Source organism: Trichosurus vulpecula, chromosome 5, assembly GCF_011100635.1.
Source record: "Trichosurus vulpecula isolate mTriVul1 chromosome 5, mTriVul1.pri, whole genome shotgun sequence".
NCBI lineage: Eukaryota > Metazoa > Chordata > Mammalia > Diprotodontia > Phalangeridae > Trichosurus > Trichosurus vulpecula.
This window is the reverse complement of record NC_050577.1, coordinates 285919617-285945386: the sequence shown is the minus strand read 5'-3', so window position 1 is coordinate 285945386 and position 25770 is coordinate 285919617. Positions and strand designations below refer to the sequence as shown.

At 41.4% G+C, this 25770-nt stretch overlaps 1 protein-coding gene across 2 annotated transcripts in view; it reads right to left on the bottom strand.

Annotated features, from left to right (window-relative positions):
• The window catches only part of DRAM1 (DNA damage regulated autophagy modulator 1), a 46976-nt gene extending 25480 nt beyond the window's left edge, over positions 1 to 21496 (bottom strand). For both annotated transcript variants that reach the window (XM_036761971.1, XM_036761972.1), the window contains exons 1-2: positions 21090 to 21496; positions 3040 to 3107 (exon numbers count right to left, since the gene is read on the bottom strand). In XM_036761971.1, coding sequence (XP_036617866.1) covers positions 3040 to 3107; positions 21090 to 21220 — 199 coding nt within the window. In that variant the 5' untranslated portion in view covers positions 21221 to 21496. The remainder of the gene's footprint in view (positions 1 to 3039; positions 3108 to 21089) is intronic.
• Between the last annotated feature and the right edge of the window lie 4274 nt (positions 21497 to 25770).

Here is a 25770-nt window from a genome sequence, read left to right as displayed (position 1 = left end):
CACATAGTTAACCTGGTTAATGGATGAACAAGTGAAGAAAACTGCTGGTCAGCTACTTGGTATGTATGCTTTGAGAATGACAAAATGCAAAGTTTTCCCATCCAGGGACCATGTGGCTATCCTGTTTATCCAGCAGAGGGCAGGAATTGTGACCAATCAACCAATTCATAGGATCTAAGGGAACTCAGCAGCACAGAGACAGATTTGCCCAGGTGAACAATGTGCAGCTTGGCTTTGCATCAGTAAAGCAATAATTATCATAATTATTAATTGCATTTATATAGTGCTTTAAGATTTGCAAAGCACTTTACTAATTATCATCTCATTTTATTTGCACGATGATCCTGGGAGGTAGGAACTATTATTATCTCTATTTTATTGATGAGGAAACTGAGGCTGAGAGAAATTAAGGGATTTGCCCAGGTTAATACGGCTAGTAAGGGTCTGAGGCAGGATTCAAACTTAGGAATTCCTGACTCCAAATTCAATGCCTTACTTAACATGACTATTTATCTTGCTTACAAGGGATCTATCTTTTTTCTCAGTTGGGGGGAATTTGGAGGGGAAAGGGTCTAGTGATCAGAAAGGAAGGAAGGGAGAAACAGAAGAAAGAAGGAAGGAAGGAAAGAAGGAAGGAAGGAAGGAAGGAAGGAAGGAAGGAAGGAAGGAAGGAAGGAAGGAAGGAAGGAAGGAAAGGAGGGAGGAAAAAAGGAAGAAAGAGGAAGAGAAGAAGGAAGAAAGAATGAAAGGAAGGAAGAAGGAAGGAAGGAAGGGAAGGAGGGAGAGAGGACAAAAGAAAGGAAAAAAGGAAGAAAGAAGAAGAGAGGAAGGGAAGGGAGAAAGAATGAAAGAAAGGAAGGAAGAAGGAAGGAAGGGAGAAAGAAAGAAATAAAGGAAGGAAGAAGAAAGGGAAAGAAAGAAAAAAGGAAGGAAGGATCTTTGAAATATTAAAATATATCAGAAGCAACAGAAAGACATTCAAAAGGAAACACAAATGAGCAGTACAGTTGAAAATAACACATTGAATTTATTATATACCTGAAAAACAAGAAAGCTGTATATAATAGACCTTCAGGGATACACATACAGTCATCTGTTTTTTGTTTTGATGTGAACATAAAAATCTGCTCCTTTTTCTTTTTCTGTTTACAAACAAATCAGAGGCTCTCCTGGCTCAAGAGCCCAATCAGTCCAAGCCCCTCACTGTAACTTCCCTAAGGTCACACAGGAGAGGCAAGATTTTTCTCCACGCAGTGCTTTTCCACTCATCCCACACCCATATTTTAAAAGTGAGGAAGCTGAGATCTTGGAGAGTTGAGTGATTTACCCAGTTACAAAGTAGTAGGGAAGGCAGCCAGAATCCAGACCAAGACTTGTGGTGCTGAACCAGTGATCCTTCCACTGTGCTATCCAAGCCTCGACGGGGGCACTTCCTTAAGTATCATGGCTATGCCTTTAGATATGTGATAAATATTTCCATTTTTCAGGAAGTCAAGGGGCATGACATCATCAGATGGGGGTCTCACTCCCTCTGGGTTCTATGAGTTACTTTGGCCAAAAAAAAAATCATCCCCTGGAGGCCAACCTTCTTGGTGATGACATTCTCCAAAATTAGCAGGGCTGTCTTCTGACAGCATGGACACAGTCAATCAACTGTATTTGATACCTTTCCAGTTGGACAGAATGTGTCAAGGTTTGTGTTTATTTGAGAAGCCAGAGCCTCTTCTACACTGCCAGAGGCTTCCTTTGGTGGAAAGGGGACTGGCAGTACAACAGAAAGACCCCTGGCTCTGGATGCCAGAGGACCTGGGTTCAAATTCTGCCTCTTTGACTTAATACTTGTATGATGTTGGCCAGGTCACTTAATCTTTTGGGAGTCTCAGTTTCCTCATCTGCAAAAAAAAGAAAGAGGAGGAGGCTCTCTGAGGTCCTGGGGTAAGACACTTTCCCCCTCTGGGCCTCCATTCCTCCTCTGTAAATTAGGAGACTTGGACTAGTTGGCCTCCCCTTTTAGCCCTAGACAGCCTCCAAGGTCCCTTCTGGCTCCAGACCTACGATCCTAAGTTCTGTTCTTGATGTAGTTTGTGAGGAAGCTCCCTCTACCAATGCAGACTTAATAGTCCAGTTGCATGGGACCCTGAGGGGTTAAATAAGTCAATGAATCGACTAGATTTATCAAGCATCGACTATATGCCAGGTACTGTGCTGGGGATACAAAGAAAGGCAAAAGACAGTTCCTGTTCAGAGTCTAATGGGGAAGAGGATATGTACAGAAGAAAAATTTGGGGTAGTCTCAGAGAGAAGTCGCAAAGACTGAGGAAGACTACTTCTAGTAGAAGGTGAGATTTTAGCTGAGCCGTGAAAGAAGTAAGAGAAGCCAAGAGGCAGAGATGAAAACAGGAGAGCATCCAAGTCAGCGACAATGCCCAGCTCAGGGAGATAGAGAGCTGCGTGTGAGAATCCAGGACCTTCTGAAACTGAGGCTGGTTATAATCCACTACCTTTCTCTGTGCTAAATGGAAATCAGGAAAAAAAAATTAAGCCTAATACCAATTTTCCAAAGACATTTAGGGGTGTTACTCTTTAAAGAACAAATTAATGATAAACCTTTGCAAACCTTAAATCGCTAGATAGGCGTGAGTTATTCCTTTTAAAGGAACTTAGTGGTGAACTTCCATAGAGTTAGAAACTCTTCTTATTAATTATTTACCAGTCTTTGTAAATACATGTTTCTTCATTTTTGTAAAGTATAGCGAACCTCTATTTGCAAATGAAGTATATTTAAAAATTTGGCCATAACCTGTAAATGATAGGTGACTTAAACCAGGCTTATTAATTTTTCAAAAAAAAAATTTCAACTCGTCGTACCAGTAACATGGCCATGTGTTTGTTTGACTGTGTGTATTGGTCAGGGTTGTGTTTAGCTTTGTCTTCCCAGTGAGGGGAAGTTAGCTTTGTCTTCCCACTGAGTGGGAAGTTAGAGAAATGAATCGCTTGTTAATTGACAGAAATGAAATTAGTTTGTTGTACTGAACTTACCAAGAAATGCAGAAAAGTTGATCATGAATCCAAAAATACCACTCTCAGGAGGGGTTGTCCCTGTGTCACTACAAAAAGAAAATGAATATCACTGATTTTTTGAATGGATCTTCCCATGGAGAAGGGTCTGGGTTCTTTTACAGAATGTTGTTTAGTTTACTCAGGATTGGCCAGCTCTGTTTCTTCCAGGGTCACAGACACTCAGAGAGTCTAAAATTTGGCCGTGTTTCATTTAAACACATTTCCTTTTTGGTCTATGTACAGATTCACTTTTTCTTTTTTTTTTCCTAAATGGCTTTGAAAAGTATCAATATGGACAAAGTCCAGGTTCCAGGACATAAATTATCAGTTGATTGTCAGTTATTTTTCATGACATAATAGTGATTTTATTATTGTCATTGTCAACCACAACACTAACCATAATATCCCTTTTATACTGTTATTTTTGAGACTATCAGTTTAATTAAAAGGCTTTTTTAAGCACCTGAGGCAGCTAGGTGGTGGAGTATCAGGCCTGGAGGTAGGAAGACTCATCTTCATGAGTTCAAATCTGGCCTCAGACACTTGCTAGCTGCGTGAAATCACTGGGCAAGTCATTCAATTCTGTTTGCCTCAGCTTCCTCATTTGTAAAATGAACTGGAGAAAGAAATGGCAAACCACTCCAGTATCTCTGCCAAGAAAACGCCAAAAAGTTGGATATGACTGAAACGACTCAACAACAACTCACCGTCCTCAAGGTCAGCTCTCTAACCTTTGCACCAAAAGTGAAGGAGAATGGACCAAAAAATCCTATTGGAAGATGTAAAGGTCTGAAAAATTGTTAGGCTATTTTATGTATTTTAATGAATTAAGTTAAATCTAAGCAGTTACCTTGCACATTTAATTAACTGCCTTGATGTTCAGTACTGAGTTTTCAATAAACCATTTACTAAACAGAAGTTCAGTCTGTTCTTTTCTTGTTCTGAAAGGGATGACAAAACGGGGGCCCTCAGAGTGAAACTCTTGGACCAGCTGGGAGTGTTTCTACATTTAGAAACAGTTTTGAAATTCTTAAGTAATGAAAGCTTGGTGACTTCTAAAAGTCACACTTGAAGACCTTTGAAGATTTCACCTGAAGTTTTCTCTTTAGCAAGGTACCAGAAGGGAAGAATTAAGTCCTTTGAACCCTTAAAATTTGAAGTGCAATCCAAATAACTTCAAGTTCTTCCAGCACACACCTCAGCTGTGTGCTGGCCTTCTAAAGCCTCCTGCAAATGACCAGAGGAAGAATCTAATGACCTAAATTCCTAGTTTGCTTTCTTTTCTAAAAAGGATCTCTTTTCTAGAATATGAAAAAACACAGTGTGGCAAACTTAATAAGTCAAGTGCCCATATTTCACAGATATTCATTGATGTGAAGGCTGAGTACTCTACTCTTGAATGTCTAGCCATCTTGTAAGGACCAATTCAAAAACCACCTCTTTTAGGAAGCCTTCTTTAATAGCTGCCGGGGACCAGGGCCACACAGCTAGTATATGGCAGGACTTGAACCCAAGATGTCCTGGTACCAAAAAGTTGTTGTTTAGTCATTCTGTCATGTTGTTCTTCATGACCCTGTGGACTGTAGCATGCCAATACTGTCCATGGGGTTTTCTTTTTTCTTCTTTTTTTAATATTTTATTTTCCCCCAATTATATGTAAAAACAATTTTTAACATTTGTTCTTTTTTTTTAAGTTTTGAATCCCAAAATCTATCCCTCCCCTTCCCCTTTTCAAGATGGTAAGCAATCTGATATAGGACATACATGTGCAATCATGTAAAACATTTTCATGTTAGTCATTTTGTACAAAAAAACAGCAACAAAAAAGAATTGAGAGAAAGAGTGAGGAAGGAAGGAAGGAAGGTAGGAAGGAAGGAAGGAAGGAAGGAAGGAAGGAAGGAAGGAAGGAAAAAAGGAAGGCAGGGAGGGAGGGAAGGAGGGAGAAGGAGAGAGGGAAGGAAGGAAGGAAAAGAAAGTGAAAATAGCATGCTTTAATCCGTAAACAATATCAGTTCTCTCTCTGGAGGTGGATAGCATTTTTCATCACGAGTCCTTTGGGACTGTCTTGGATTACGTATTGCTGAGAATAGCTAAGTCATTTGTAGTTGTTCATCCTACAATATTGCTGTTAATGTGTACAATGCTCTCCTGGTTCTGCTTACTTCATTTTGCATCAGTTCATATTAAGTCTTCTCAGGTCTTTCTGAAGCCATCTTGCTCATTATTTCTTATAGTACAATAGTATTCCACCACAATCATATATCACAACTAACGTTCAGCCATTCCCTAACTTATGGGCATCCCCTCAATTTCCAATTCTTAGCCATCACAAAAAGAGCTGCTATAAATATTTTCATAAAAATAAGGTTCTTTTCCCTTTTTAAAAAATCTCTTTGGGATACAGATCTATTAATGGTATTACTAGATCAAAGGGTATGCAGTTTTATAGCCCTTTGCATATAGTCTTCATTGAGTTTTCTTGGCAAAGATACTGAAGTGGTTTGCCATTTCCTTCTCCAAGAAATATGATGATTAAATATGAGGTAGTTCACCTGATTTGCTGTTTTATGGGACCTTTCTATCTGACTTGCAACTGAAACTTTTTCTCCCATGTAAGCATGTGAGCTTCTTGAGAGCTGGGACTGTCTTCCTTTTCTATCTGTATCCCCAGCAATAAGCAAAGTGGTTTGTATCTACCAAGCAATTAATAAATCCTTTATTCCTTCATTCACTCAGGAGAGGCTACCTCTCTATCTGTAAATTCTTTTAAAAATTTTGCCTATAGCCCATCCAACTTTCTGTTTTGTTTGGGTAACTCATGACCATCATATGTGTTTCTTGTTTCTGTTCTGTAAATATTATGTACTCATATTTATAAATGGGGACAAAGGTTAGATAAGCTTTATCTAAACCTTGTCCTTCACCCAAGAGCCTAGCACTGAGTTCTGGCCACATGAAGGGCTGCTAAATGTTTCCTGTAGTTGTGAGTGAAGAAAGGAGTAGGAAGTATCAACTAGTACCTCAAAGCCCCCATCCCCTCTGGCTAGGAACATTAGGATCAGTCTGGAGGCAGCCAAAGGCAATACTGGCTTGGCTTCAAGGTAGTAAAAAGTCAGTGATGAGTGACATCAGCTAGGACAGCCAGTGCTACTTGTCCATCCATTAGAAAGAGCCCATATCACTGTGTTACTGGGGGGAAGAAGAAAAAGGAGGAGGGGAAGGAAAGCAGAGGGGACCAGGAGGGAAGGGTTTCATTTGTGGTTGAGAGGCTGCTACTAAGAAATTGTGGAGGTGGAAAGTAGACAAAGACTGGATTTTTCTCCATGTGTGGGTTCTTATGTCCTTTGAACATCAACCAAGAACTCCGCAGCCTCAAAATACAATTTCTGGGAAAATCTAGACTTTTCTTTTTTCCAATTTCCACATGGACGGAGGCTGGATGGTGGAGACAGCTAGCCTTGAAGCCACAAAGATTGGGTTCTAGTGCCATCTTACACACAATGGCTTGTGTAACCCTGGCCAAGTCACTTAACTTCTTGGCAATTCTTTACGATTGCAATATGCAGAGCATATTGCAGATGGAACTGGCAGATGGAACTTTCTCACTGGGCATTTCCTATAGCAATGAAATCACAAGTCCCAGTCCCTACCCCGTATGACTAATGTTAACAATAAATAGCTAATATTTATGTAGCACTTACCACGTGCCAGAACTGCATTAAGCAACTCGCAACTCTTCTCATTGGATCTTCACAACAAGTCTGGGAGGGAAGTATTATTATGATGCCCATTTTGCAGATGAGGAAACTGAAGGAAGCAGATTAAGTGATTGGCCCACAGTCACACAGCGACTAAGTGTCTGAGGTTGGATCTTCCTAACTTGAGACCCAGCACTCTCTCTACTTTACCACCTAGCTGCCCCAGAAAGGAGGCACATAAAATGTAAGTTACTAAGGGGGAGACATTTCAAAATGAGGGCTGTGCCCCTTCAGCCTGGTCAATGTTTTAATGTCCTCATGGGCCCTGGCAACTACTAGGACAAGGTACTGTTCATGTCAAAGTTGGTGACTTGGCAGAAAGAGCATTGGACTTGGAATCAGGAAAACCTGAATTCAAATTCTGCCCCAGAAACTTACTAGCTGTGTGACACTGGCCACTTACTTTATTGCCATGTGCTAGACGCTGGATAATCAAAAGACAAAAACTGTCCATGGGAGAACCATGGTGATCAGAAAAGCACCCCTGCATTTGGTGAGGAGGGAAAGCATGCCAGTCATGAAGGGATCGCCTGTGCCAGGATAGGAAAGGCAGGAGGGAGGAGATGGAATGCTTTAGTAGGTGGGGAACAGCAAGATGACCCATTTAGTTGGACTTAGCTTTGTAAAGGATTCTGTTTTCCAATGATATAACTAAGAACTCTTTGTGTGGTACGGCTGCTGTAGGTGTGTAACCCTGGACAAATCACTTACACCTCTGAGACTGGGTTTCCTCACCTTCCAGGTCCAGCATTTAATACTCCCTCTATACAGTTACTTCCTAAAGCAGAGATCTGACCTATCACTCCCTATTCAATAAGTTCTAGTGGCTTTCTTTTTCCTCTAGGATCAAACAGAAATTTCTTTGATTTACTTTTGGATCTCTTCACAACCTGGCCCTCCCTACGTTTCTAGTCTTCTCACACTTTACTCCCCAACTTCTTGAGCACCGATTCTACCGCATTGGCCTGTTTGCTGTTTTGGACAATATTTTCTGCTTTCATATCCTTCCTTGCCCTCACTGTCCCCCATGCCTAGAATACACTCACTCTGGGGCAGCTAAGTGGCACAGTGGATAGAGTACTGGTCCTAGAGTCAGGAATACCTGAGTTCAAATCAGTCTCAGACACGTACTAACTGTGTGACCCTGGGCAAGTCATTTAACCCCAATTGCCAGAAAGGAAGGAAGAGAAAGAAAGGAAGAAAGAAAGAAAGACAATACACTTCCTCCTCATCTAAGCTCCTTAGAATCTGATTTCCTTCAATATTCAGCTGAATCACCACCCTCCACATGAAGGCTTTCCTGGTTCTTGCCAGCTGGTAATGCCTTCCCACCCAAACCTGTCTTGCATTCATTTTATTTGTATTCTGATGGACTTGTTCTCTTTGGTTAAATTGTAACCTCTTGGAGGGGAAGAACTATTTCATTTTTATATTTATATTCTCTGGTTTTGCTGTGTCAGGCTCACAGTAAAGGTGTGATAAATGCTTGTTAACTTGATTGATTCTATGAACGCAATGTGTCTAGGAACAGCCTAGAAACGGGTGAGGAACCTAGAAGAAGGTAGGGTGGGGGTGGCGATGGAAAATGATTCCGTTCCCAGCTACCACTAAGGAGCGTCCTTTGATAGACTTTGTACTATGACTCAGGCACCACCCTCCACCTGTTGTTCCCCACTTGGCTCTATTACCTACAGGAGACTCAGAAAAGCAAATTCTAGCTGCCAAAGTCTATGAGTCAACTCCAAAAGAAGATCTGGTTTGATCGGTGGAAATGACATTAGAGATGCTTTACCACTGAAGCCCAAAGACTGTGGGCCCTTTCCCTTGGTCATGCAGCTAAAATCTTCTACGTTATGTGTTGTCTCCATTAGAATGTGAGCTCCTTGAGGGCAGGAACTGTCTGGCTTTTCCATTTGTATCTCTAGTGCTCAGCACTTGTTCAGTCATTTCAATTGTCTCTGATTCTGCATGATCCCATGTGGGGTTTTCTTGGAAAAGATACTGAAGAAGTTTGCTATTTCCTTCTCCAGCTCACTTCACAGATGAGGAAACCCAGGCAAACAGGGTGAAATGACTTGTCCAGTGTCACAAAGCTAGTAAGTATCTAAAGCCAGATTTCAACTCAGGTCTTCCTGACTCTAGGTCTGGTGCTCTATCCATAGCACCACCTAGCTGCCCACTTGGTAGTTATCACTTAATAAATGTCTTTTTTTTTTTCATTTATTCATTATCTGTACAGGGAGGTTGTTGGAGCTTAGCCTGCATTCAAGAATAGCTGGGTAACATGTATAAACCATATGAAATGCCTTAGTCTCTCAGGGAGGGACAAGAGAAGAGAGGGAAGGATAGAATCCGGAACTCAAAACTTTAAAATTGTTTTTACAAATAATTGAGGGGACATAAAATATTACTTTTTTAAAAAAGAATAGCTAGGTAGATGGGGGAATCAGGAGTAAATCATGAAATAAAGCCTCCCTTTTGAGACTTTGAGGAAGGTAGGGACAAATGAGTAAATAATTATTAACTAGTAAGAATACAGCCCTGTAAGTTTCATAAAGGATTTTACATATTTGAACTCATTTCATCCGCATAACCTTATGAGGTAGGTGCTATTAGTATCTCCAGTTTACAGATGAGGAAGTTGAGACTGAGATATTAAGTGACTTGTCCACATAGCTAGTAAATGTTACGAGGCCAGTTCTGAACTCAGGTCTTCCTGATTCCAGGTCCAATACTCTAGGACTTATCTCAGATCACTGTGCACGTTTGCATAGTGAGTGAGTGAGAAGTTATGTGAAATTAAGCTGGAAAGGCTGATTGGAACCAGATTATGACAGGCTTTAAATGGAAAACCCAAAAGTTAGCATTTTATCCTAGGGGTCATAGCCTCTGAAGCATGGAGTAACATGGTCAGATCTACTTAGGGATCTGTTCAGTTGGGAGGATGAGAGGTAGCAGGGCCAAGAAGCCAGAAAGACCTGGATCCATGTCCCGTCATGCTGGCTATAGGACTCTGGGTAAATCCCTTCACTTCTCAGAGGTCCCGACAACTCTCTGAGACTAATTTGCAGAGGAGGTGCCAATCTGCATTAGCAGAGGGAGTTTCCTCCTCAAAGAGCTCCTTATATACATAACTTCACAGGTCTGTTCCCTCTCCTTCCCTTGGAAGATGGACTGGAGCCAAAAGAGACAGGATTCAAGGAGACCCAATTTGGACACGGTTGCGATAATCCAGGCCAGAGCCATGTATGGCCTTTGTGCAGGCGGATTCCTTTCTTGTGTCCATGTGCTCTCAAACATTCAACTCTTTGGAAAATATGGGGTGTCTGATTATTGTTTCAGTTTTATATGAATATTTAAAATCATATGGGGACAACCAAAAGGATTAAAAGAAGACAGGTAGAAGTGAAAATAATAATGATATTGATGGTGATGGTGATGATGATGATGGTGATGATGACAGTGACGATGATGACAGTGCCGATGATGGTGATGATGGATGAAAAGAGAAGTGAAGCTATATTCTATCCTAAACCAAAGCTAGTTCAAGAGTACCCCTTGCTCCTTTTTCAGAGACAGGAAAGGAGAGATTGGATCATAGGTGTGAAACCCTTCAGATTTTTTTTCCTTATGTTGATTGGTTTTGCTGTTTTTGTTTTTTCTCTCTTCTTCCTCTTGGAAAAAAATCCTTTGTTATAATGAATGGTTCTCCAGGAGGTGGGAGAGGGGAGACACTGAGGGAAATCTAGACCATGTTAAAACAAAAGATATCAATAAAATCTGGTTTCTTTTTAAAAAGAGTGGGTTAGTGATGCCAAGGAACTCAGTTTATTTGTACATTTCCTGTATTTACATTTCTGTTAGTTAAGCTGAGTCTGAAAAGTTCCAAGTAGTTCTTGTAACATCCTTCCCCTTCTTTTAACTGAACAAATTTATGAGACTAAGCCAGTGTACACTTCACTTTATCTCATATACATAGGAATGAAGCAACTTTGAAAAAGTATGACTAAAATGTGTCTGGCCAAGAAAAAAAAGAGCACCATGTCTCCAGACTATGAGACTTTCAGGATGTTGGTCAAAATTTCATTGACTCCATAAAATAAAATAAAATAAAATAAAATAAAATAAAATAAAAATTTCATTGACATAGAATCTTAAAACTGGAATGAACCTTTGAGGTTATCTAATCAAATGCTCCCATTTTACAGATGAGGAAATCAAGGCCTAAAAGCCAGCCCCATGATTTGTCCAATCTCTCAGGTGAGATACGTTTATACCTTCTGTAACAACAATTTGGCTAGCAGCTGCTGTTGGGGTATGAGACCCAACAAGAACAGCAACAAGAGCTGCCAGCTCTTTAAGGGGTTAATAATCTCACTTTAATCACACATACATATATAACCCACTTAGTTCAGGAGGAAAAGCCAGCACCCTGAACTTCAGAGCAAATACAAATAGAAATCACAAACAGAAAACACCAACAGATCAAATAACAATACTCAACAGACAGGCTTTGTCTGATCAAGACATCACATATGTAGTTACCAAAAAGAGAAGCACCAATGGTTAGCAAAGCTGGGGGGCAGTTACAATGGCTTGCCCAGAGTCTCAACACTCCTTCCATGAGTGAGCCCCAAACAAAACATCTGGGTTTTTTCAAAGCCGGGGTGGGGGGGGAGCATTTAACAACGGCTGCCCAGATTCTATTCAAGTCACACGACACTCTTCCAGTGAGTGAGAGCCCCCAAACAAAACATACATCTATAACTCACTTAGTTCCGGAGGAAAAGCCAACAACCTGGGCTTCAGAGTGAATATAAACCAACATCTGGGTTAGCAAAGGGGGGAGGCAGGTGGCGGGGGGGGGGGGTGCGGTGCAGTTACAACAGCTTGCCCTGAGTCTCAACACTCCTTACATGAGTGAGCCCCAGACAAAATGCTAACCTTTAACTTTATATACCCGCCTTAGGGCCCAAAGGGTTCACACCTAATCAGCAAAAGGGTGTGAGCCTGGGGCTTTACATCTAGTTAGCAAAAGGGTATGGGCCAGGGGCTTTGCACCCAGTAAGACTTAATCAAAGGCACTTGATTACTTTAGCATTCTCAAAGAGAAAATGGTAAAAAAAAAAAAAAAAAGTTCCACCTTAATTAATATTACACTTTTCCATAATGACCTACTATTTATTGATCTAGCATCTAAGAATTTATCTCACCTTTTTTGAATCTGTTATCTTTTAATGACCACTAATAGGAGAGGCAGCATGGCTTAGGAGATACAGGGCTTGCTTCCAGTAAGAAAAACCTATAGGCTCAAGTCCTGGCTGTATGACCCTGGGCCAATCATTTAACCCCTCACTGAATGGCCCAGGTGACCATCTGCTGTATACAGAGCGGCTGTAAATCTGCATGCGTGTGGAAGGAAGTTTCTTAAACAGACTAAAATTACAGAACTAGGCCAAAAAAAATTGCTCAAGGAATTCTTCTAAGTTTTCTGGGGTCCTTTTCAGATGTAAGATCTACATAATTCTATGGGTTTAATGCCAATTTATACCTAACATGAGACTACATGGGACAGAAGAAATCAAAACATGAAGAAGCAAGAGTTCTTGGTGCTAAGAAACAATATCATTTCCTAGCCACATTTTGCAAATTGTTTTGCCTTCCTTTTGGTTGTTAATGGGTTTCATGATTCAGGCATACAACAGTTGGAGGCTCCCTTCTTCAATTTTTACCCCTTTCTCCAGATTCCTGTTGGCTGAGTTAGTACAGTGATAATGGCACATTCTTGTACTGGAGTTTGCAGTTGTGTTGGAAGGACTATCAGATGCTTTTGACCAACTCCATTAGGTATGAGACTTGAGGCTCATACCAGCATATTGTTATGGTTTTTAATAATAAGTGTAGAGTTAAGAACATCAGAGACAATCTAATTAGTCTGATTTAATCAGATTCCTGGCTCTCATCCCAGACAGAGCAATCAGCTACATAAAGATCTTTGGAATCATATCTCAAAAAAATACTCAATAGATGCAAGTTTTCAATTAAAGGTATTAAAGGCAAAAAGAACCAAATTTTCAGAAATACCAAGATCTTATGTTTCTCCAAACAGGAAGCTATTATCAAGGGAATTCCTATCCAGGTACTGATTAGATGAGATGAGTTCCAAGACCCCTTCCAACTCGGAGATTCTAGGATTTCAAAATTCTTGAGGAATTGTGGGTTGTTGGGGTTTTTTTTGTTTGTTTTTTTAAGCAATAGGGAGAGAAAATGAAAAGATGTAAAAAGATGTTCCATTTGTAAGAAGTCAGATTGAAAGATAGCTTGCCTAAAATTATGGAAATACTCATTAAATTAGACTCTTGGGAATTGAATGTTAGACCACACTTTATATCCCTACCTAGCTATCCACTAAGACACCAACTATCCCCAGTTTCCCATCTCTCCCTCCAACTCTGGAAACAATAATCAAATCTTTGTTCCTGACAAGGTGCAATGACCATCAAACAACTGGCAAATATTTACTAAGCAATTTGACTTTCCTATGGTTCCACTCACCATCCTTGTGATTGCCTAGACCCAAATCCCTTTTCCTAGTTACCACTCCTGTAATATATTGGTATAACCCCAATGGAATTTAAGCCTCTTAAGTAAAGGCAGGAACTGTTTCCTTGCTGTCTGTATCCGTGGCAACTGGCACAGAACTTGGCACATAGTAAGTGCTTAACAAATGCTTTTGTTGTTGTAGAGTCATTTCAGTTGTGTCCAACTCTTCTGTGACTCCATTTGGGATTTTCTTGGCAAAGATACAAGAGCATTTGCCATTTCCTTCTCCAACTCATTTTATAGATGAGGAAACTAAGGCAATTGTGGTTAAGTGACTTGCCCAGGGGTCACACTGCTATTAAGTGTCTGAAGCCACATTTGAACTCAGGTCCTCTTGACTCTAGGGTTGGTCCTCTACCCGCTGTAACACCCAGCTACCCCAAAATAAACATAAAATTACTTTTAAAAGGTTATTTTATATTGTATAATAATTACTATCACTATTATTGTTATAAAAAGAGATACACAGACAGGTAGAGAGAACACATGCAAGTGAGAAGGTTGCTTGTCTCTGCCAATTAGGAAACAATACTTCTTACTGAGATATTGGTAGGTTTGTTCCTGGGTCTTTTTTCTAACTCTTTTTTCAGTTTTCATTTCCTCATCTCTAAAAATGAGAGGACTCTTAAAATTCCTTCTGTCCTTCTAAATCTTATAATCTTCTGGAATTAACCTCTCTGTGCTCTAGGCAACTCTCTAAGATTCTCAGTTTCAGAGAAAATACAACCTGCATTGATAGCTAGTTTCCTCCCTTAGGAGCTGCCTATACCCATGAAATCATGGGTCCTACTTCTGTTTTTTCAAACTACAGTTATGGTTTGGCATTCTCTTGCTAATGGACTCTCAACACAGATGCTGTATTTGATCCAACACCAATATTTAGGGTTGAAGGTAAAAAAATCAGAGGTTGTGCCATGTTGTAAAGTATTGAGTCAATAAACATAACAAAAGGTATTAGGCTAGATAGAACCAAGAGCTCTCAGTACACCATGGTAAGGAAGGCCTTGGTTGAAATCCCGCCTCCTGACTCTTACTGGTTATGTGATCCTGGGAAAGTCACATCATGTCTCCGAGGCTCAGTTTTCTCATCTATAAAATGGGGATATTCAATATTAATACCTGTAACCTACTACAGAGGGTCCTTGTAGAAGCTTATGTTAAATGGAATCCCGTAAGGAACTTAGTAAGTTCTTATTGACTATTGGCCTACTCAACCACTCAAGTATTTATTAAGTGCCTGCTTGAGACAGTCCCAGAGAACTATCCCAGCTAAGTCTAGAGAGGTTCTGTCACTAGCTTGGTCAAAGAGTAATGAATTTTTCTTGTACACATCAGCGGCGTTAGGAGTTAGGATTGGCTCTAGGAGATGGAATCCCCAAAATGGTGAAATCACAGGACCAAAGGTTTGGTGCTGGAAGGAAACTTAGAAGTTATTTACCCAAAAAACCTCCCCTGGCCATCACTCTCCTATATATGTTATCTCCCTCTAATGGAATATAAGTTTCTTACTTCCAGCCAAGATGGAGGCTGGCTACCTAAATGGGAGTACCAAGATGGAGAGCTAATTGAATGGAGTTTGGCTGCCCAGTTCCCCTACTCCAGCAAAAGAATGAAATGAATACCAGACCAAATAATCAATCAAAAATGAAAAACTACAGAAAATGATTTATTCCTCCTCAGAACTGTACAAAGTCAACCAGCAGCCCACTGGCAATACAAATAGGAACAAAAAGAAAAGCCATCAAGAGCATAGGCAAAGAAGCCTGTAGCCTCCAAGCATGATGAGAAAAGGGCTAAAAATACCCATTGCCTGCAGCGCTCTCTGTCCTGAGGCAATAAGAAGAAATGGTTCTCCTCAAAAAAACTCCCTTGGTATATTTAAGCCACATGTAGGGGAGAAAAGAGGGAGAACAGGATCTTGAGGAGCAGTAGCAATCAGTGTGGACACAGCAGCACTCAGATTGGGTCAGCCCCTAACACTCTGTCCCAAGATGCTAGACAGAGCCCTGAAGATTCAAGAATTCTAATCCTCAAAGATGGGAAGGGGGTGCCCTGGAAGGCTGAGTTCAAGAACCCAGGAGACTCAGTGAGACCAAGCAGGGTGGCCCACCCTACCCAAAAGTGAAGCAGAAAATGGATTCCAGTTCTGGCACCAAGCCCTAATTCAAGAACTAAAGCTAGAGAGATGAATCAAAGAAAAAAGAGAAAGTAACTACATAACAACTGCAAATTCAAAGGAAAAAAATTTCTACAAGAACAACACAAATACCTAGGAGAAATAAAGCAAGAGATAAAAAACAAACAAATAAATAAAATCTCTAGAGGAAAGACTTTGAAAGAGAATAGGTTAAAAGACAAAGTGGAAAATCTTACCCAAGAAATTGTCTTACTGAAAACTAGAATAGGTGAAATAGAAATCAAAGACTTCTTAAAGCAGTAAGAAATATTAGCTCAAAATCAAGGGACTGAAAAACTAGAAAATGAAAGATATTTTGTAACAATCCTGGAAAATAAGTCAAGGAAAAAGCACTTTAAAATCACTGAAACCCTGAAAAGCAGGACTTAAAAGGAGCCTGGACACTCAAGAAATCATAAATTAAAACTGCCCAAAACCATTAGGTCCAAACAGCAGACTGAAGATAGAAAGAATCTACTAATCCCCTCCTGAAAGAAACCCCCAAAGGAAAAAAAATCCCAGAAATGTTATAGCCAAAATTCAGAGCTCTCCATGTCAAAGAAAAAAATATTGAAAGCATCCATAAAGAAGCAGTTCAAGTACTAAAGAACTACAATGAAGATCATACAAGACATGGCAGCTTCTACCATACACAAGAGGAGATCCTGAAATGAAGGAGAAGGTGGGAGGCAAAAGGGATGACATGAACCTCTTATCTGAAATGGACAAAGGAAGGTTACACACACACACACACACACACACACACACACACACATACACGTACACACACACACACACAGAGTTTTATGTATAAATACATCAAACTAACAGGAAAACAAGTCAAGATGGGGGAGGGAGTATTAGAAGGAAATGTACCAGGAAAGCAATAGTAGCAAGAGAAACACATTTCCTGATCCTGAAGAAGGGGATTAAAAGAGGGGAAAAAAAGAAAAGAACTAGTATCTGCAAGGAGGGGTGGAGGGTGCCCATCAATTAAGGAATGTAATGTGGCATATAAATGTGATTAAATATTATTGTATTTGTAAGAAATAATAAGAGATGACTGTAGAGAATCCTGGGTAGTAAGAACTGATGCAGAGTGAACTGAGCAAAACCCAGAAAACAAATGCACAAGGACAACAGCATTGTAAAGAAAAATAATTCTGAAAGACTTAATTCTGATCAATGCAATGACTACATCTCCAGAGAACTTATAATTAAGTGTGTTATCTACATCCTGACAAAGATGGTATCAGGGGGCTTGGATTCAAATTCCATTTCTTTCACTTATTACAAGGGCTTCATTTTCCTCCTCCATAAAATGAAGGAGTTTCACTGAGTTAACTTGAAAGGTCCTATCTCTTGGGGTTGAGAAATGTGTTGTTTAAGAACAGAAAGGGAAAGATCTAGCAGGTGCTTGAATAAAACAGGTAGAGATAGGAGGAAGGGCAGAAGATTTGGAGTCAGAATCAACAAGCCCAAGGTAGGAAGGTTTAGAAATTCAGAAAGGTGAAAGCCCTAGAACCAAATGCAAATGTCAACTAATCAGATCCCAAGCTAAATTCAGTCCTCTTCAGAAAGGCCTAAGACTAGACCTGACCAGCTATTTTGCTTTAATTCAGATAAGCAGATTTGTTACTAACCTATTATTTTTTTTTTTTTGCTTTTTGGCAGGGCAATTGGGGTTAAGTGACTTGCCCAAGGTCACACAGCTAGTACATGTGTCAAGTGTCTGAGGCCGGATTTGAACTCAGGTCCTCCTGACTCCAGAGCTGGTGCTGTACTTACTGCACCACCTAGCTGCCCCTAACCTATTAAATTTAATATACACTTTAAAAATCTGTATAACAAAAGTTCACAGCTTTATATACAACTCTTGATTTCCATTATCTGTATGTTGAAATGCTCATATTTGTGAATGTTTTAAAGTTCATCATTAAAAAAGGAAGAAACAAAGATTTAAGTTTTTTTTAAGAAAGAACTGGCCTAGAGTGTGTATTTGTAACCCAGTCCATGCAGGCTAAGCATTTAATAAAATGCATTTCCTTCAATTTTTCTTTCATGTATTCATTCATATGGTAGCTTTGAAAACGAGTAACAAAAACTACCTTCCCTATCCTCAGTTCTAAAGAAATGGAATGATCTGCTATTCAGAGAGATAGCAGATAATATAGTGAATAGCATCTCAGAACTGAAGTCAAGAAGAGCCAGGCAACCCTGGGCAACCACTTAATTCCTCTGCAGCCTCAGTTTCCTCATCTATAAAATGCCCAGATGGCTTGTAAGCCATCTTCCAGCTCTTGATCTAAATTCATAATTCTCAGACACGGCTAACACTTAACCTCTCAGCCTCAGGCATCTCTCCGAGTCCAAGAGGGCGACCACCCACATCAATGAAATCATAGGTCCTTAAAGGTAGTTAATATTCACCCAGGATAGTGTATTACAGAATAGACATCCCATTCCTTAAAAGACTGCCTCAGATAAACTAAGCAATATGGTCCAAATCAGGCCCTGATTCTCTGGTGGACAGACTACTAAGAAAGTCTCCCTAACGCATAAAGGTCTATCTCTTCAGGAGCTAAAAGATCCCAGAGCCATTGCTATACATCTGTCTGGCACACAGAATACTGTCTGTGAGCCCCTCCTTGCTTCTCTCTGCTCTATCCACCTTAAAATTTATTGCCCTAATAGGGAGAAAAGACACAAAGGAGGGGAAGGCAGTAGATTTCATTCATAAAACTAGAGAAATAAATCAAAATCTTGAGAGGACAGTAGATTATAGGTCTAGAGCTAAAAAGAATCTTACAAGCCACCTAGTCCAACTCACTTTACAGAGGAGGAAACTGAGGCCCAGGTTGATGAGGTGACTTGGAATTATAGATCTGAAGTCAAAAGGGACCTCAGAAACCATCTATTCCAATTCCTTCAAAAGATGAGGACTCTAAGTCTTGGGGAGGTGCTCTGCCATACTCATGGTCACACAGGTGGTAAGTATCAGGGGAAGAATTTGAACCTGGGACATAGGATCATAGATCTAGAGCTGGAAGACAACTCAGAGATCATCTAAAAACCCTCTTTTTATACAAAAGGATACCAGAGAGATCTGGTTTATTTTCCTACAAAACAGTAGAGATCAATCCGAAGGTCAATCAGTGGCAAAAATATTTATCATGGCTTTATCTACAGATAACACAGTAAACCCTAAAATAAAGAATTATGCACCTCGATGAGCCTCAGTTTCTCATCTGTCAAGTGAGGAAGTTGTGCTTGATGGTCACTAAGGTCCCTGCCAGCTCCAGCTCTCTGATCCTGACTCGGATACAAATCTTTTTTTTTTTTTGACACTACCTGTTTGAGTTTCTTCACCTGTGAAATGAGGAGTCTGGACTGTATGGCCTCTGAGGTTCCTTTCAGCTCTAAATCTATGCTCATACAATTTTTCCAAGTTTCGTTTTATTTCTATAGTTTCAAGAATGAAATATACTGCCTGAGTCCCCTCCCTTTGCTTCAATGATTATTCTACACCAACTGCTATGATAGGAAGGGACGGGCAAACAAAAAAAGAATAAAGGAGTGTGCACTCTAATAAGGGAGACAATAATAAAGGGTATCCTAACAAAATGATGCAATTTTGTTTTGTTTTTAATCTGACCAAAGGAAATATAAATGGCTACAAAGACAGAGGTAGCAGAGATTATTGTCAACTCAATCCGTACCTACCGTGTGCACGGCATCTACTGTGTGCTGGCATCATGCAAGGTGCTAGGGACTCAACAACAAAACAATCCTGGCTCTCAAGGAGTCTACACAGATGAGCAATGTAATGCAAAGCTATTTCAAGGGGGAGAGATAGCTCACAACTGGGGGCTTTGTACTTGAGCTGGGCCTTGAAGGGAGCCAGGGATTCCAGGAGGTGGAGATAAGAGAGGACATTTCAGGCTTGGGGAACCATCTGTGAAAAAGCACAAGGAACGTCATGTACTGGGAACTTACAAAGGTCAATTTGGCTTCTGCTTCCTAGCTTCTCAAGGCTTCCTTCAAGGCTCAGCTCAAATCTCACCTTGGGCAGGAGGCATTTACTACCCACGATCCAACTCCCCCAAACTTCCCAGTGCCTTTTCCTAAAGAGATTGCCTTGGGCTACCCCATGTATCTATTAATGTAGATTAACCTCTCCGTTCGGATGTGAGCTACCTGCGGGCAGGGACAGTTTTTTTTTTTGTAGCCCTAACACTTAGCACATAATTAATAAACTTAATAAATGCTTGTTGACTGATAGGAATATGAAATTACCGTAAACAGAAGGAGAAGCCAGGCTGATTTTGCATTTTATTCTGGAGGCAACTGGGAGCCACTGAAGGTTTTTGAGGTGAAGAGGGTAAAAGGATGATTATAAAGAGAACTCAGAAGTCAATCAACCCTCCCATTTTACACATAAAGAAACTGGGACCCGAGGAAATGAAATAGTTTCCCCAAGGTCACATGGGAAGTAAGAAGCAGAATCTGAGCCCAGGACCTCCATCTCCCCTCCCATTGAGAGAGAAAAGAGAGAGAAAACCCCAGAAGTAAGCAGGCCATTGCTGTCCCCTAGGCAAGAAGTTACGAGGTTTTAGTCGAAAACCTGGGTGACAACAGAATGAAGGTATCCCCAACAGAAATAGGGAAGTTTAGGGCAGAGACGGTTTGGGGGAGTGAGACATTGATAATGGGCTCTCTTCTGGAGAGCCTAAGTTCGGGAGGGACGTGAGTTTGGGCTTCAAGGATACGGACTGGCGGAGTATCTACCTGCTTCTTTAAAAGCTCCAGGGAAGAACTTCAAAGCATAGATCCCAAACACTCATCATACAATTCTGACCAGTCAAAAACATTATGCTTTCCACTATACTTAATTCCTTTCTGTCTTCGAAAGTAAACAAAACTCTTCGATGTTTTACAAGGATTTCTCCAGTTTAAGTGTAATTCTGGGGTTCTGGAGGAAATCTAGGGCCTTTTACATCACCTAGCTCAAACACCACATTTTACAGATGAGGAAAATGAGATCTAGAGAGGGGAAGAGACTTGTCCAAGGTCACACAGACTTTCTGAACCACTGTCATAGACTTATGGCAGTTAGGAATTTCAGAGGTCACCTAGCCCAGTCCCCACATTTTACAGATGGAGAAACTGTGACCCCCAAACTGAGATTTGTTCAAGGTCACAAAACACTTCTGAACCACTCTCTTCAACATCAAAGACTTGGAGCTGGAAGGGTCTTGGAGGTCACCTAGTCCACTGCCCACATTCTACAGAAGGGGAAATTGAGTCTCAGGGAGATTAAAGTGACTTGCCTCACAGATAGTGAGGTTGAGACAAGATTTGAAGCCAGTTCTTTCTTGCCCCTAAGACCAGCACTCTCTTTGACTTTGGTCCTTTTCTTTTTTTTTTTTTTTAACTTGCCCTACCTTGCACAAATGGATATGCTCCCCGAGATAGACCGGGACCCTCCTTACCTGATGTATGGAAGGAAGGGGTTGACATGTCCAAAGAGCACGGCGATCACATAGGAGATGATGAAGGCAGCGGAAGACCAGGTTACCAGGAGGAAGGGGACAAAAGCCATGCCTTTCAGGAAGCACAGCATCCTGCCGTCGAGATTGGGCTAGAGGGCAGCAGGGCCTAGTACCAGAAGTGGTGCTGCGGTGCCCGTGGCTCCCGCGGAGACTGGACATGTGCTGGTGCACGGCGGGTGACGGCAGCAGCAGCAGCACCTGGTGGGGCAGGCGGGGGCGACAGGAGGGCGGACGCGTGGACGCGGAGAAGTAGGAGGAGGAGAAGGAGGAGAAAGAGGAGGAGGAGGAGGTGGCGCTGGGCTCTAGCCCCGGGGCAGTCCTAGCCTTGGCCCGAGGGGAAGTGAAGAAAGACGGGGAGCTAGGTGGCAGTGGCGGGCACAGAGGGGCAGACAGGGTAGCACGCTGGCTGGGTCGAGGCCGAATGGCCCGGGAAGGGGTGAGTAGGGAGTGGTTGCGAAAGTGGATGAAGTCACAAAGCGGTCGCCCCCGGGTGGGGGCGGGCCGACTTTGCGCCTCCCCCTTCCAAGTTCCCGGCCCCAAGAAGAGCCGAGTGGGAAAAAGGTTTCTTTCGCTTTTGTTTCTCTCACTTGCTTGGGCTAGCCAGGACAGGGGTGGGGTCAGTGATTTCCACCCCCACCCCGTGGGGGCGGAGCCAGGGTTGCGGCCCCCTCCCCTAATTCCGTCGCCCTAGGGACCCCATGCCCAACTCCTGAAATTTCCAACCTGGGATCCGGATCGGACTTGCACTGTGGATGCTGATAACCTAAACTTTGGACTCCAGGGGTACTCACGCCCCAACGTAACCCCACGCTCTATTTGGTCCTCTCTCAAAACTCTTGCGAATTCAGAGGGCCTGGCCTTCGACTTTCGGGGTACCCCCACCCCAGGCACACACCCCGACTGGCGCGTCTCCGGGCCCCAGTCTCTGATGCCCCGCCCCCTTGAGATCTCTGGTGGGTCGCATGCTCTTAGCCTTTGATGCCCACGGGTACCCCGTCCCCTTGCGCGCACTGGCGGCAGCAACTTGAGACCTCACACTCTGATGCTCCCCCTCCTTGGCTCTTCTCTGAGATCCCTTGTAGATCCTGAGGGCCTGGCCTTTGACCCCCAAGGGTCGCGATGGCAGCCACAAGGTTACCTCAGGCCCTGCTGCCCCTCCACCTTGGCTCTCTCCTCACATCTCTCGTAGATCCTGAGGCTCTGGCCTTTGAACCTCAAGAGTACACTCCATTCTCCACCCCCAGACTACCCTGGCTGCTGCCCACCAGGGAACTACAGACTGCATAAGGCTAGTGGGGAGTGGACCAGGTCAGTCTCGCAGTCTCCACACAGACTGGGAATCCTTCAAACGGGAGGCTGAATAGCGAATCTTGTTGGCTGCATGACTCTGGGACACTCAATTCACCTCTCAGCGCAGTGCTCTTTCTGTTGAAGCATAGCTGCTGATGCCCATTGTTGCTTTGGGTTTTTTTATTTTAATTGTAAATTGGATGAACAATATTTTATTTTTTCCAGTTACATGTAAAGATAGTTTTCAACATTCGTTTTTATAAGGTTTCGAGTTCCAAATTTTTTCTTCCTCCCTCCCATCCCCCTCCCCAAGAGGGTGAGCAATCTGATATAGGTTATACATGTGGAATCATGTAAACATGTTTCCACATTAGTCATGATGTAAAAGAAGAAAGAGAGCAAAAGGGAAAATCCACCCAAAAAAAAGAGTGAAAATAGTCTGCATCAATCCATCCCCCCATTTCTCTGGATATGGAGAGCATTTTCCAGCTGATGTCCAGAAGTGATATCCACACTTCTGAAATCACAGGTCAGAATCACACTCAAAATTAACAGGTCAATAGATTTGGATGTAGAAAGGACCTTAGAGGTCATCTCTAAGAGGTCATCCCACATAGAAGGCTGGGCTCCAGAGTCACTGTTAGGACCCTCTGAAAATTTGCTTTGTTGTTAGTGTGATATGGTGAGGAAAGCACTGCATTTCCAATCATAGGACCTGGGGTCAAATCCTGCTTCTCCCACTGTGTGATCTTGGATAAGTCATTGATACTCTCTCTGCCTCATTTTGGACTAGATGCCTTTAATGTCCTTTCCAGCTTTGTCATCTGTGTGACCTTGGCCAAATAATTTTTCTATGTTTCTGCTTCCTCATTTGTAAAATGAGGGGTTTGGGTTACATATCCTATATCTCTTCTAAAGTCCTTCCCTTCCAGCCTCTAAATCAATGGTCCCATGAACCCTAAGCTGAAATCATATTTTATTTTTCACATTAATTTGTGGTGCCTTAATGATTCATGTTCACTACTAACAAAAACATTGGCTGTTATCTCTAGAGAATTATTGCATACTCTGAACTTCATCTCTGCTTCTGGGAAAGTTGTTGAATCATCATTTGAGATTTACAAAATCCAACGAATGGCCACATGATGTCTTGTGTCCATTAAATATAGAAGCCCAACTTCCTCCATGAATTCAAGAAGAGAAATTAGGAATTGAAAAGCCTTTTTTAAAGAATATACATTTAATTTATTCAAAAAGCATTTGTTAAATGCCTAATATGTGCTAGAAGCTGGGGAGACAACAGAAAAATATTTTTTAAAATCTACTTTATGAAAAGCTGTTAAGTAAAGGAATCCCATGACATTAAAAAAAAAGTTAGCTGGTGATTTCAAGGCATCCATTTCCTACAATCTGATTGGGTAAAATTAGTCTAAAACTACGAAGGCTGGAGGAAGTAATGGAGAAAGCTTTGGACTTAGAGTTGAGAAGACCTAAAAGATCAAATCCCAGGGCAGATAGGCGGTGAAGCAGATAGTGTGGAGGGGCCTGAAGTCAGGAAGACTCATCATCCTGAGTTAAAATCTAGCCCTGGGCAAGTCGCTTAAACCTGTTTGCCTCTGTTTCCTCATCTGTAAAATGAGTTGGAGAAGGAAATGGTAAACCAGTCTAGTATCTCTGCCAGGAAAAGCCCAGATGGAGTGATGGAGAGTCAAAAACAACTGAACAACAAGAAGTTCAAATACCACCTGAGACACTTGTTAGCTCTGTGACAAACTGTGGGCAAGCCTCAGTTTCCCCCCTGAGCCTGTTTCCTATTCTTTCAATTAAGTTAATAATAACACTTATCTTATAGGGTTGTTGTAAGGATTAAAATGTAAATTTAAGGTGTCCATCCAGATAAATAAGACCGAGTTGACAAAGAATGTCTTTTTCCCAGATTTGAACACAAATTTTAAATTTAGTATTTTTTCTGTAACAAAAATAATTTTTCCTCTTTCCATCCCTTCCACCATTGCAATAACAAATAACCAACAGCATTGTAGCTAATATGCATACTCAAGAAAAAAAATTCTCACATTGACCATGTCCAAAAAGTGTCTCATTTTGTATCCTGAATCTATCACTTCTCTGTCGGGAAGTAGATAAGTTGCTTCATCGTTGGTTCTGTGGAATTATTGTTGGTTGTTGTATTGATCAGAGTTTTTCAAAGCTGTTTGTCTCTATAATATCATTGTTAATATATAAATTGTTCTCCTGGTTCTTCTCACTTCACTCTGTGTCAGTTCATACAAGTCTTCTCAGATTTCACTGAAACCATCCATTTTTGTCATTTCTTATGGCACAATAGTATTTCATCCTGTTTGTATACTTTAATTTGTTCATTGATCCCACCAAAATGTGGACATCCCACCTTAATTTCCATTTCTTTCCTACTACAAAAGAAGCTACTATAAATATTTTTGTTCATGTGGGTCCTTTTCCTCTATCTTTGATCCCTTTGGGTTATAGGCCTAGCTGTGGTGTTGCTAGCTCAAAGAGTATGGCATAGTTTAATAACTTTGGGGGTACAGTTCCAAATTGCTTTCCAGAATGGCTGGCCCAATTCTCAACTTAACCAACAGTGCATTAGTGTGCCTGTTTTCCCACAGTCCCCCCAGCATTTGTCATTTTCCATTTTTGACAACTTTGCCAGTCAGAGAGGTGTGAAGTAGTCTCTTGGTTGTTTTAATTTGCAATTCTTTAATTATTAGTGACTTGGAGTTTATATTTTATCATAAAAACAGTAGAGAGCCGCTGGAATTTATTGAGGAGAATAACACCATCAGAACTGTGCTTAAGGGAAATCACTTAGCCATGTGGACAATAGCTAGGAGAGGGGAAAGACTTGAGGCAGGGAGACTGATGGGAGGTCATTGAAATCATTCAGGCAGAAGTTGAGGAGGACTTGAACTAAGGTAGTAGCATGTGAGAGGAGAAAAGGCTCCAGATGTGGGAGATATTTTAAAAGTAAAAACAAATGGCAAGATTTGGCAACTGATTACATCTATGGGGTCAGGCTAAGAGGAAGTGAAGATAAAACAGACGTTACAAAACTAAGAGAATGAAAGACAGAAAGAGGGAAGTTGGGTAAAGGAATAGACTTTCGGGGAAAGAAAATGAGTTCTGCTGTGGACATGTTGAATTCGAGGTGCCTAGGGAATGTTCAGTTTGAAATGTCTACTAGGCCGTTGGTAATGCAGGACTGTGGCTCAGGAGAGAGATTCTGGCTTATTACATTAAAAATAACATGAGTAACTCCATTTTGTCTTTATCTGCCATTTTGTGAAATTAA